The 14012-nt window shown below is 37.3% G+C and overlaps 2 protein-coding genes across 3 annotated transcripts in view; one reads left to right on the top strand and one right to left on the bottom strand.

The window, feature by feature from the left end:
* il15ra (interleukin 15 receptor subunit alpha) overlaps positions 1-14012 on the bottom strand; it is a 117001-nt gene that overhangs the window by 8683 nt on the left and 94306 nt on the right. The gene's annotated exons all lie outside the window — the stretch shown is intronic.
* On the top strand, positions 12307-13858 carry LOC109975272 (NXPE family member 3-like). Its single transcript, XM_065951628.1, has 2 exons — positions 12307-12505; positions 12574-13858. Exons 1-2 carry the CDS (start codon positions 12307-12309, stop codon positions 13131-13133), a joined length of 759 nt encoding a protein of 252 aa, XP_065807700.1. The 3' UTR covers positions 13134-13858.

Genomic DNA, 14012 nt, shown 5'->3' with positions numbered 1-14012 from the left:
ACTGTCTTAGAGGGCTTTTATCAAAATACCGCGGTGTGGTTTTTAAGGAGGTTTTAAACATATTTAATAACCATTGTCCCCCGAGTGCCCGTGCCCCTCGTAGCGTCCCTAGAGGACGCTGCGCACCCTACCCTACCTAACCCTAATGTCTTAGCCGATGTGAATACAACATGTTGGCATTTGAGTTTACTTTGTAGGTATTTGTAAAGTTTTTATTTAACCTTTTTCCTTCTGCTTTGTACTTCTGCATGACATTTACTCGGTTTCTTACTGGTTACTTTTTTAACTATGGTTACATCTGTTACAGACATCTGACCAGTTTGATAAATCTTGTTAAAAATAGTCCTCTATTTATATTTTTATATATGAAAGAAGTAGTGCCATCAAAACATATTTTAATACCCAAACTTACGTGTAGTCATTTGGGAAGAATAACCTATTTCAACAGTTTAAATTAAACACATTTTAAATTAAATCAAATTTTCAGAGGTGGGACATATAATAAACTTAATATAAAGCCTGTATAAATATCAACTTGATGGGTTGTGAGGCAACAAGCTGTGAGGAGCTTTTTCTATATTTTAATGGAGCTAAATTTAGTCCTTAAAGATTCAAGCTGAAAAGATGATATTTCAACTCATTTGTGTTAGTCTCGTGAAATATTACACATTGAATAACATCTGTATGATACTATATTGTAAGTAGTAATTAAAGAAAATGTGTACTGGAGACAGACAGGGTAAATGCATAAATGACATACACACATACTTGATGCCATCCCTGCATACGTTGTTGCACCAATTGGGCCAACCCAATCACAAAAAGTCTGAACACACCCCTGCTTACAAAAAACATCAACGTAAAAAAATAATAAAGGGTCACACATTTTTACATTATTGATCAGTTAAAAGGTCAAATATAAATTCAGTTGGACATTAAAATACTCTTAAAATGTGACATTTGACTCTGCATTTAAAGAATTATTGGTACAGTCAATATGAAGTGCCTTGTTGTGTTTGATACTTGAAATACCTCCTGAACCATCTGCCTCACTCTACCTCCATATCCCCAAGATGTTATCCTTTAAGAATTATCTGAGCCCAGTTGTTTCAAATGAATCCAGATAAGAATGATCTGGATTAGGTAGTCCAATTTTTTTTCATATCCAGGAGTCCAGTTCACTCTTTTTCACTTTTACCTACCTAGGATCACTAGCCCAACTCACTTTCATGCTTGTTTAAAAAACACAACAAAACAAAACATAATTTGCTCAATCTGATCCCAGCAGTGACTTTTATAGATGAACCAAAGTATTCTATTGTTTGGCCTAAAAGGTTCAGCAGTGCTCTAAAGAGGACCACACACTGCATACTTTGTCCACAGGGGGGCGCCACAATCCACACAAGTTGAGAGAACCTCTCAGCTGCAACACATTTGATATGTAATGTCATAGTTGACATTTTCTTGTAATCCAGCCTGAATCCAGCACTCTGCTGGTATCACCATAATCCTGAGTTTTTGGATTAAAGAAATCATATAGTCAGAAGTTTAGACAACAAAAACTGAAGGTTTTACCAGTGAACAAAACAGGATTGGATTGGTTTTATCTGATTATGTTTTCCTTTTCTTTTTTAAACAACCTGATTTCAAGATTTGATCCTATCCATAGCTTTAATCCTGTTGGATTACTTTACTACCGGGACTTGATGATATCAGGGAAGTATGATGACTTTTTTCAACGTTCGTCTGATCTTCAGAAAATACTTTCTGGGTGCATAGTGCCTCATAATGGTTCATAATGCAGAACAAATGGCATTGCAAGGTTGTGAATCATGCAGATAACCTTTCAAGTCGAGTATTCATGCTGTTAATTATTACAACCCTGATTCCTAAAAGTTGGGATGCTGTGTAAAATTAAAATTAAAATAGAAGGTGATGATTATTTTTTAAAAGGTTGAAACACCATATCTGATTAAAAATTGCACAAAGACAACATATCAAATGTTGAATCTGAGAAATTCTACCAATGTTTGAAAAATGTACTCCTATTTTAAATTTGAGGCTGAAAGCATGTTTAAAAAAAGTTTTGAAAGTTGCAACAAGGGGACAAAGAGTTGAGAAAGTCTTTCAATAACAGCTATTGATAGAATACATCTCGTGGATGCTCCTGAACACATCATCAGTGATGTAACCTGGGGTCATCGGGTGTTTCGGGTCTTTCAATCATCATACACCCTCGCCCAGGTGAGATCGAACATCTCACAGTTAATAAGGTTAACAGGAAAAAGGTGAGAATCATGATTGGGTATAAAAAAGAGAAGCAGCAGAGTGGCTGAGTCTTTGTGCAGTCCAGATAGGGATGTGTTCAAAGTGTTTAAATTGATGAGGTTTAATTACAGTTGTTTCAAATGACTGTGGTACAGTCATCTCCCCAGTATAACTTTAACCCCTCATACAAGAACACGTATACTTTCACCTGAACAATGAACGAGCACCGCTCTAAACAGTCTCACCTTTCAATACATTCAAACGAACCATGTGGAGAGACCACATTCCTGTGGTTCAGGATGTTCTTAACATGTCATTCTCAACCTTTCACTATCTGCTCTCATCATGTTGTGTAAGGAGGTGTCTGTTTGTAGCTGAGGGATTATAGAGCATCATGTATGTTGTAAGTAGTAATAATCAGTCTTAAATAAAGGCTACTGTTTGTTTAGTGCTGATGTGATTAATATATTGTAACTAAAATTCAACAATGACATATGATCTGATTTAATAGTGCTCTGGCCAGAGTTTTCAGATTGTGAAATATAAAGCACATGTTGTAGGTATGCAAGTTACGAAACAAGATCATTTTCTGATGTTGATGATCACAGAAGGATTCAAAAAGGTTTTTTCAAAGAGTTATAAACATTTCATATTACAAAACTGGATTCTGGATCTTTTACGTGGTTTCACTGTCATGCACAGGGGTGGGCAACTGGTGGCCCCCATCAACCCTCAATGAGGCCCTCAGGTCAATTTTTACATATCAATTAATTGGAACCATGAAGAAAAGATGACAAAATCTGCCATGAAATCATGAAAACAAGAAATATTGCCCATCCCTGTCATGCGTGTATTAAGTTTCAGATTAAAGATATAAACATTTAGTAAAACATTTTTATTTCTTTTCCATATGGGTGTCTCCGCCACCTTGACATATTTCAGCACTCAATGGAGATGCATTGTTTTTGCAGAGTTTATGCTTCAGGCCCGTACTTCAGTTACTGTCAAACTGGTTTTCATCTGTTCAGTTGTTCAGCTGGCGTTTATGTTATTGCAACCCACTGTTAAATGTAAGGAGGCAACATTCTTATGAAGGGCATCATTCGTCTTGATAATAGAACTTCTAACCTTGATGACTTTATGAAGCTTCTTTAGCACTTTTTTGGCGCTTCTTGTTATGACAGGTTGTCTTTTTTTCTGAGTAAAAGGTTTACTTTTTTTAATTTGGATTGCCGTCACATCACAGAGATTTCACCACTGTGTTCACTCCAAATTAATCTCTTCTGAGGTAAGCTGTAATATTCTTTATTTTGTTTGGGTGAAACTTGTGTTTCATTTTATAGACGCTGAGAAAACAACATGTTTCCATTAGTGTCTACTTTGAAGGTATTTTTTTTAACGTTTTCTGTGCCTCTTTTATGCTGCATGCTTTAAGCTTCTTGCTTCTGATTTTTGTTTTTAATTGAACCCCTGTATCACATTTACTTGTTTTGTTACTGGATACTTTAGGGATAGGAAATACTCTTCACTGTTTGAGTTCAAGCTCTGATATAAAACCCCATGTCATATATCATACTTTATCAATCTATGATCCCATCAGTTAAAAAGCACATGTTCAGTTTGATAAATCTAGTTTAAAATAGTCCTCCATTTAGAGGTAGTACAGTGCCATCAAAATATATTTAAATGCTCAAAAATAAGTGTTGTCATTTGGTAAGCATGAGCTATTTGAACAGTTTCAATTAAATTACTGTAGACATGGTATCATATATGCTGAAGCTGTGAGACACAGAGTTGATGAGCTTAATTTAATGTTGTCTAAAATTATACATCATGATTTTTAGAATCATTGATTTTTTTATCGACAAAGTAACAAGTGAAACTAAAGAAAAAACAATGAGGAATAAATGGAATAGAATTAGAATCTGAAATGTAAATGTGTTAAAGTATAAAGTAACAAAATAGTACCAGTTAAAATGTCTACTTAAAAACAATCTTTAGTTAGGTATTAAGGTCTTTTACCTGCTTTTTGTAAAGTGTGTCAAGATAACACTTGTTATGAGTTGAGGTTATAGAAATAAAAATTGATTGATTGATTGATTGATTAGGCTAAATGTACATGTTTCCTTTGTGCCTACATTACTGCGTGCCTGCAGGTAAACTAACCCTACCTTAAGTCAACATTTTGTCCTCAAGTGACTTCACTACATTTCATAAGACCATGTGACCTTGGCACACCTGATTGTGAGAATTTGACCATCAGTATGAACATTGTAATTATGTTCCTATCAAACCTCTAGCACCAAAAAGTTGTTTTGTTGTAAACTCCCTGTTTGGTAACATATAATTATCACATTCTCAATTGACTAGATTAGTTTGATGTTGGTAGTGAGACATGATGACACTATGAATATTCAGAGGTTTTTATGACTGAGTTAAGTGACTTCCAGAAGAATTCATATGATAAACTTAACACAGAGTCTGTTTCCCCTTTTTGTTGTTTTAATCCAGTACCAGAGGACTCACCATGTGGCTAAAAGGTTTTATAAGTAACCATGTCAACATGAAACTTCTGAAGTCCTGTGTCATCCTTCTCCTTCTCACTGTGTTGTTCTTTACACTAAGAAACATGGACCTGCTGCAGGTGAGAACTGGGATTATTGGTAACACTTTAAAGGTGGTCATTGAGTGTCTTTCAATGTACTAAAGTGGGGATTGGGCCCCCCTGGGGGCTCCTTAGACACTGAAAGGGGGGTCGCGAGATGCTTTCCATAAACAAATAAAAGTTTTAGGATTTGAAAAATGCATATTTTACCCATTATCGTGAAAATACATACAAAAAGTAGTTGAATTTAAAATACAACCATAGTTGTTAAGTAAGATTTATGCTGAAATGAAAGTGATATGTAAAAAAATTCATTAAATGTAATTTTGTTCAGAAGTGCAACAATGAAGGTGTTCATCTGCTCCCTACAAATAAAAACACACAGATATCAGCTGTCTACTTCATTATTACATTTCGTATGTCCACTCAAGTCCTTAAGTTTATACATGGAGATTACTTGGGTTCTGCTTCTAGCCTTTCTTACAATGAATTACTAAAATATGGACAGTGGGGCGCCCCAGTCTCCAGCACAGTTATTTCATATATGCCGATTGAAAGAGTTTGTATTGAGGAGACAGGCTGGCTATTCATCAACAAGTGACATCAGGAGGGTAATAATGTCATAACTGTGAGGACCAGAGGGGTATTCCATGAAGCAGGATAAATTCAATTCTATTGATTTCAAGAAACTTTATTTTTCCCCTGGGGGCAATTCAAAGGCACCGAGAGCAGGAGCATAACGACAGTGCAAAGAAGGCTAAAAAAATTGAACAAAAAATATAAAATACCAAATTAAATACTAAAGTTAAGATACAAAATAGATACAGTAGAATAGAGATATAAGTGGACAGTGATCGGACTAAGTAAACTGAATTATTGACAAATGTAAACAGAGCTATATGCAGTAGATTTATACTGAGTGAGGGGAGCAGCCGGCCAGCCGTCCCGTCCATGTAAACACGCTGTAGATACGGCTCTGAAAACATCACAGACAGAGGGACTCGGGTGTCACACTCCTTGTAGACAGACATGACTCAGTTATTTTCAGAGGATATACTTGATTTCTGATGGATTTATGTGTAAAATGTCGTATGCACAGACTCTTTATAAATTTGCACTATCTCCATTCAGACAGCTGCTGTACCTTGCCATATAAATTATGCTGTGCAGCTGTATAACAGAGTTCATTTAAATCTGATATAAATTGTGTATCATTTTATAATCTTATTCCTGCATTGGTTCATTTACATTTTATGGTAGGCCTACGCCTTTAATTTTACATTTCTGTAGGGGTTTCTTTTATATTTTCGTGCAGGTTGATAGGCTACATGGGGGGGCAGTGGGTGTTGTTATATTGTAGATTGTTAGATTGTTGTTAGATGTCACAAATATATAACATATAGGCTTAGGCCATAACTATAGAAATAAAGTTATTACAACACAAGCTTAGTCAATTTTTTATTAATTTAGACATTTTAGTGTAAAGAGCGTAATAAAATGTGACATATTGTACCTTTCTTTACACTCCTGGTTTGATAGAAAGATGTGCAGAATCACATAATTAACAGAGTGACATCTTGACTCACACATCTTGCTAGTTGTTGTCTCACTTAGACTGACAGTTATGTAGCAGTGCAATTACTCATTCAATGGCAAATGGAGTTGATGAAGGGGCAGAAGAAAGGATCCTTTGTTTTCTTGTCCCCTGACATCATCATATTAGATCCCGAGCAATTCTGTCCCGAAACACTTTTTTTCCCATGTTGAGATCATTGCAGTGGATATTACTTCAGTGTTTTATAGAGTGGCCCTCAGTGTATCGGCCTGGTCTTATAAAATGTCTATAATCCGCCATTAAATTAATAATGTGCCAGATACAGAAACACCTAACTTTGAGAGGGAAAAGTAGACAATATATAATTCAATAAAATTAAAACACAACTTTGATCATTAAAAAGAGTAAATAAGAGAACATTTGTAAATGAAATGTTCATAAGGGGAGAGCATGCTGTAAGATCAAGAAATGTAAATGACTATTGTCCTTAGGTCAAGTTAAGAATAATCCCAAAGTGACTTCCGGCAGATTAAAGTTTTAAAAATAAACAGTTATTAATAATACAAATTTATTTGGACAAATATTCCATTTTAGTAAATTTGTTTGATGCATCTTTGTCACCATCCTTCTTTTTCAACTCCTTTCCAGCTAAATTATAAAGAAAACTCTGCCATCATCAACAAGAGCATGACCTCTACTCAGCCCACTGCTCCTCCCACTGCTCCCCACACTGCTCCTCCCACTGCTCTTCCAGTGCCTGACAACTTCTGCACCTTCAAGCCACTGTCTTCTGCAGAAGCTGAGGAGGAACATCTCATATTGGAGTCCATTGCTTGGCCTGAAACTCCTCCTCTGCCAGTTCCTTTTTCATTGAATCAGACAAGTAATGCCGCCCACAGTACCTTCATCATTCTCCCAGGGGGGGTTGGAGACGAGCGGCATGTAGGAGACCAGCTGGAAGTTATGATAAAAATGTATGACTTCCAAGGTAACCCCAAGAAGTCTGGAGGAGATGCAATTGTAACCCGATTGCACAACAGGGCACTTGAAGCAGGTGTGGCTGGACGAGTGGTGGATCACCTTAATGGCTCCTACTCTGCTGTATTCTCTTTACTCTGGGAAGGAAGTGCACAGGTTGAGGTACAGTTCAAGGCTATATCCTTAAATGTTAATGTACAATAAGTGATGACTAAATAATTACCTAATGCAATGTCCTGTAGGTCATTTAATTCATGAAATATAAACCATTCCCCCTGACTTACTTTTGCCAACAAACAACAACATAAAAAGTTAAAAAAAAGAAAAGACATTGTGGAAGTTTTAAAAATTGCAGTTCCTCCAATTGCCTCTTCTGACGGTCTCTAATGAGTCATTCACCTTTGATCCCGTTGTTAAAATGCCCAACTTTACAACACAAAGAAACATGCTTTTTTTATTTTTATTGAACCTTTATTTAACCAGATAAATAATCCATTGAGATCAGGATCTCTTTCACAAGGGTGACCTGGCCAAGAGGGCAGCAGCACACGTCATAAAAAGCATTACATGATAAAGAGACAGTTTACAAACAATAAGTTAAGAGAGAACAACAATTCGTTTTTTCCAATTGCTGAAACACTATTTTGCAAACTAGGCTGGTTTAATCAAAATACTTAACACGGTTCACAAAACCACACACCCAAACTGCAAAATACCTCATATATCCTGCAAAATGAAGCACTGCAACCAGAACTACATATAGCATTATCAAAATCAAACTTTTGCACCAAATGGCACACACTTCATTCATATTACCAGATTTGTGTCTAACCAACTACACACTGTTGGGCATAATGAAAAGCACTCTCATCTTTAGTATGCTTTGCCATAATACTAAAATAGTTCAAATTGTAGAAAATTCTTCAGATTGTTCACATGCACAGAAATATTTGCAGATACACACACATGCTGTTGAAACATTTATTTTTTTATTTTTCACAAAACAAGTCAGTGTTACATATACCAGTACAGTAAAACGGCTCAAGTTGGGCTGCACTCTCTGTCCAGCCTCTCGCATTGTCAGCCCATGGTTGATGACATGATCCAGTAAGGTTGCTCTGATTTCATTTGAAAGTTGTTTTCTTCTTTGGCCATGAACTCCTCTACCAGCTCTACCCCTACCTCTCACTCTTCCTCCCCCTCTCATTCTCACCCTCCCTCTTCCTCTCTCTTCAACGTCTTCCACTGTTGTAAAAAAAAAGGTGCTCACCTGTGGTCTTTTCATAGTTCTTACTTCCTGATTGAAGTGATAACAGTTAACCACTGAGGTGTTTGGCCAGGTGGCACATATATTGGCCAATTAGCTCATGTAGTGTCATTTTGAATGGCAGTGTTTTGAAATGGCAAACTTGTGACTTTATGTCAGATTGTTGTGTCTTATGCAGAGAAACGTGGTCAGTGCATTTAAAAAGTGCCATTTTGAATTGCAAAATGTGTGTAAAGCAGAAAATGTGTTTAGACTTTTGGACACTTGAGAAGAGGTTTTGCTCTCTGTGTGTCAGTTTAAATAATTGTGCTATGCATATCATTTTAATGTGTTAGCAATTGGAAAAAACTGTAACAATGTGCAAATTGATTTACAGATAAAGTGCAGAATCTTGTCAGGGAACAATTCAGAAACACAGGCACTGTCCAATTGTCTCGCATTTTTTATCTTTTAAGATCGAGCCAAAGGCTTCAAGAGCTCTGCCATTTTCAAGTCATTTTGGAGAAAGTTCCATGCAGTGGGAGCAGCAAAACTAAACGGTCTTCTCCCGAGCTCAGTGTGGCACAGTCTACAAACTCTCACATCACATTCTACAAACTCTCCTATTTTGCAACATATCTACCTTCATAGAAGAGCTTTATAAATAAGCTTCAGCTAGTGTATATGCCTGCGCACCTTCAAAGATGGCCAATCTGAGTTAGTGTACAGGTCACAGTGATGAGTGAAGCGTCTACAACCAGTCTTACAAAATGTTATTTTCTTCTGCTATTCTGGAAAACTTAACATTGAAGAAATGTATTTACCACAGTGGTTAAACGTTATTAAGACAGTAGCTTTTACCTGAAAAATAAAATATAGACTTTAGACAAAAGTAATGCTACTCAATCATCACTTGAGTGGGCCTCCATACATCTGTAGTGGTGACTGTGTCTCCAGACACCCTGTCCTTTGCCTGCATTTTAATGTTTTGGTTTTCTGGGATGTGCTTCCCCCTGCCAATGTCAGTGTGCAGGTGTGTTTAGGAGTGGATACAATTCAGTTATTGGTTGCGATTCAACCCCCGGCTAATATGATTGATGTGGAAGTAGCGGCAATAACTTAAAATATAATCATAGTGAGGTGAGACGAAACGCTACACGGATAAACCTTGTTCAAAAACGAGGGTTGGCTCTCACTCATGGTTGCAGAATTGGCCTGCATTCTCTTAGACATGCAGATGTCATACATCGGTGGTTAGCTTGTGCTAGCATGCGGTATTGCAGTTTATGTACAAGCAGGAAACTTACACACTACTCACCTGCAGTGAGTGTGTGCTTCCGGGGACAGTGAGCCCAGGAGGAGGGGCCCAATTTGGATGTTGTGTTCACAAGCTGCAACAAACAATGCCACTGACTCTACCTTTGAATAAGACATCAGTAGAACACTTTAATTAATCTTTTTGTTGAGTTGAATTACTGAACTAAAGAGGTTGGTGTTGTTGGATCCTTTTGGAGATATTTTCATGCAAATGTTAGTCATTTGATATGACTGTATGTAAAAATGTTTCCTGTGGGCCAGAGAATGGTGTGAGGATTGTTAAATGCTTTACTCCACAGACAAGTGGAGTGTCTATAATTGTAAGAAAACAAATTCTATGGGGGTTCCAATAGCCTATTGGGTATGATGTGCACCCAATTTACATTGGGTATAGTCCCCTTTGCTGCGGCATGGGGTTCAAATCTGATCTTTGCCCTTTGCTGAAAGTCATCCCCAACTCTCTTCTCCCAACATTTCCTGTTGTTGTCAGCTGTCCTATCCAATTAAGACGAGACAGGTCCAAAAATATACATGTTGAAGAAAACAAGTTCTACTGGCCAGCTAGTGGGGAGTTGACCATTTGCATCAATGTCTCTTAAGCTTTTAATTTAAAATACATGAACAACTTCAGTCAGCTGACACCAAAAATACAACTTTGTTTTCTCATTATTCAATTAATAATTAGTAGGCATGACTTGTATGCTAGAACTTTAAACTCTTGTTCTTTGTTTTATCAGGTGACGCTTGTCCACTCAAGCGAGGCTATCACAGTCCTCCGTAGGCTAAACAGAGAACAGCCTGATAGGACTATCTTAAAGAGCCTCTTTCGCTCAGGTTCAATCTCTGAAACTACCATCTGTAATATTTGTCTACGTCAAACCAACCAGCCACAGTGCAACTACACTGACCTCCATACTGGTGACCTGTGGTTCTGCTACAAGCCAAAGAAACTGAGCTGTGATACCAGGATGAACCACATCAATGGAGGAATGCGTATAAAACTCAAAGCTAATGAGGCGAACCTTTTCAAAAGGTGAGGGAGCACAGCAATAGAAACGATGCATCTAGTTTTACATGTAATGACTATAAACAAAGTGTAAAGTATGTATCTCCTGGGGGGAAATGTCATGTTTGTAACTACAGGAGGCAAAGATGAAATCTTAAGATGTTTACAGTGTAAGATGATACCTATCAAAACACTTAGTCTGAACAATTAAAGTCTCTCTCATCAACAAAACTATAAAGTGTATCTATGGAGTCTAAATATGGAAGCAAATTGATTTATGGTGACTAAATCACATTTGACATTTACATAATGAAGTGTGTTTAAGAGAGTCTTAATCATGGGAGTTTTCTCCCCCAGCAATGTCAACATGCAAGTCTTCATTCAGGCTTCAGGACCGGCCAATGTTACTGTGCTGCCTCAAAGGAAAGGTAAAGCACAACTTTTCTACTTTCAACTTTCAAAAATCTCCATGTGACCTTGAAAATAAAAATGGTTTGGTAAAAATGCATACAACCTAACTCTCTGTATTCAAGCAGATATACATATAAGTCAAAAATATATAAAAAACAAACCAGCTTCTATCTACAAAACTGAGGAAGAGCTGCAAGTGCTTATCTCATTAACTCAGTACCAGTGTACTAGTAAAAAACTCAAATCACTTAACATCTGTAAATAATTTACTTTAAATAATTAACATTGTCAAATAAAAGGCATTTGGTAACATTTTCCTTAACCACAATAAACATGTGCATTCGAGACATACACTCACTATATTGTAGTAAAGCATAAACTTAATCTTTTGAAAAACATCAAAGAACTCTGTAGAAGCCATTTTAATCATGGTCCATTTAATCCATTTAATTGGCGGCAGTAGCTCAGTCTGTAGGGACTTGAATCAGAGGGTCACCGGTTCAAGTCCCGGCATGGGCCGAGTCCGGAAATTGGTCTGGTAGCTGGAGAGGTGCCAGTCCACGTCCTGAGCACTGCCGAGGTGCCCTTGAGCAAGGCACCCTCTGTTAGTAAAACACAACATTTAGATCATAAGAAATAAGAATATAATTTACAGTAAATAATTCAGAATTAAGAAACAGATTGGCTCCTACTAAGTGATAAAAACTGTTTATGAAAGTTGCCACTACAAATGCTTTTGTGACATATGTATAATGTCCTCATTAGTGTAAAGTAAAATGAGTGAGTAAAGCAGAGACCTTGTTTTGGCCTTTTTAGGGGATCTGTGGACAAATAATACCATATATCATAATAATAATAATAATAATAATATCATTTAATAACCAAATGTTTATTTTGATCAACAATTCTCAGAGCAACCCATGGATAGTCTGGGCAGTGGGAAGTCTGGACTCTCTGGGTATTACTACCAGGGTGTGTGGCGATCACTAGGTGGCACCAAAGTCCACCAATTCAACAACTCCTCTGCCATCAGTCAGTGTCTGAAAGGAAAGGTGGTCCACATGTATGGAGACTCCACCGTCAGGCAGTGGTTTGAGTACCTTGATGCTTCACTTCCAGGTAGTTGATTCACAGTGATTTTAGGCAACAGTTTAATTGTATTTATTTCACAGCTTAATCTGCTCCTTTTTTCATACTTTCAGATGCTAAAGAGATAAACCGGAATAATCCGAAGAAATCAGGACCTTTCATGATATGGGACAATGCAAAAAACATCTTGGTGAAGTTCCGCTTCCACGGTCCTCCTCTTAGTATTTTCATCCATATCCCAACCAGTGAGCTGCGTTACATTGCCAATGAAATAGATGATGTAGTTGGTGGCACCAACACAGTTGTAATTTTTGGCATCTGGGCCCACCTCACTCCTTTCCCAATGCAATTCTACATCAGAAGGCTTTACGGCATCCGCAGGGCGGTGATTCGTCTGTTAAACAGGGCTCCAGACACGCTGGTGGTCATCAGGACTCCAAACCTCAGAGGTACAAACCCCTATATATTTACCTTTAATGACTGGTATGCTATTCAACAGGACAAGGTGGTCAGAGCTGTGTTCAAAGGACTTAATGTTCAGCTGATGGATGCCTGGGAGATGGTTCTGGCCCACCACCTGCCTCACCACGTTCACCCACCTCCTCCCATCATCAAGAATATGGTTAACATTATATTGTCCCACATGTGCCCCCAATAGTGCATTTAATAATAATAATAACTTTATTTATATAGCACTTATCTAAACAAGGTTACAAAGTGCTTTACAGAATGTATTCAATCAAACAAAATAAAAAATACATGAAAAGTGCTTCACAAAAGAATCAGGATAAAACATTGGTGAGTTATAAAAATTTATTAAATTAATTAAAGCAGGACATTAATTATTAATCAATCGTTAAAAAGGTCTACTTATAAAAATGTGTTTGGAGCAACGATTTCAAAATAGGAACAGTTTGCCAGCCTAATTTCTACAGGTAAGGAGTTCCAGAGCTTCGGTGCTCTGATGGCAAATGCCCAGTCGCCCTTGGTAACCAGCCTAGATCTAGGAACGACTAATAAAGGTGCTCTTGATGATCTAAGATTCAGCTCGGAGCATAAGGGGTTAAAAGTTCTTTAATGTAAGGGGGGGGCTGGACCGTGTTGTGTTTTAAAAGTTTTTTTAAATAATTTTTAAATCAACCCTGTAAGTAACGGGCAGCAAATGGAGGGAGGAAAGGATTGGGGTAATGTTGGACCTGCAGTTTGCATTTGTTAAAATCTGAGCAGCAGCATTCTGCACTTGTTGGAGTCTGGCCATTGAGGACTGACTCAGGCAAGTGAAAAGTGAGTTGCAGTAGCCCAAACGTGAAAAGACAAAGGCATGAATAAGATTCTCTAGATCAGGGAAAGACAGAGTTGAATTAATTTACTAATGTTTCTTAGCTGGTAGTAGCAGGATTTAATGACATTATTGATGTGCAGAATGAAGTTAAGATGTGAATCAAATGTAACACCTACATTTCCACCTGTAGATTTTATATTGGGTGTTAGACCGGACCAAAGAGCGGCTTGAATTTGCTTGCTATATGATCAGGGC

Source organism: Labrus bergylta, chromosome 23 (assembly GCF_963930695.1).
Source record: "Labrus bergylta chromosome 23, fLabBer1.1, whole genome shotgun sequence".
NCBI classification, from domain to species: domain Eukaryota; kingdom Metazoa; phylum Chordata; class Actinopteri; order Labriformes; family Labridae; genus Labrus; species Labrus bergylta.
This window is presented reverse-complemented; position numbering and strand designations above follow the sequence as displayed.

What these genes read in the sequence shown, in the direction of transcription:
- LOC109975272 (XM_065951628.1), top strand. Translation starts at nt 12,307, where the DNA reads ATGGATAGTCTGGGCAGTGGGAAGTCTGGACTCTCTGGGTATTACTAC. An exon ending in CCTTGATGCTTCACTTCCAG is followed by an intron (nt 12,506 to 12,573) that starts GTAGTTGATTCA and finishes AATCTGCTCCTT; the next exon opens with TTTTCATACTTTCAGATGCT.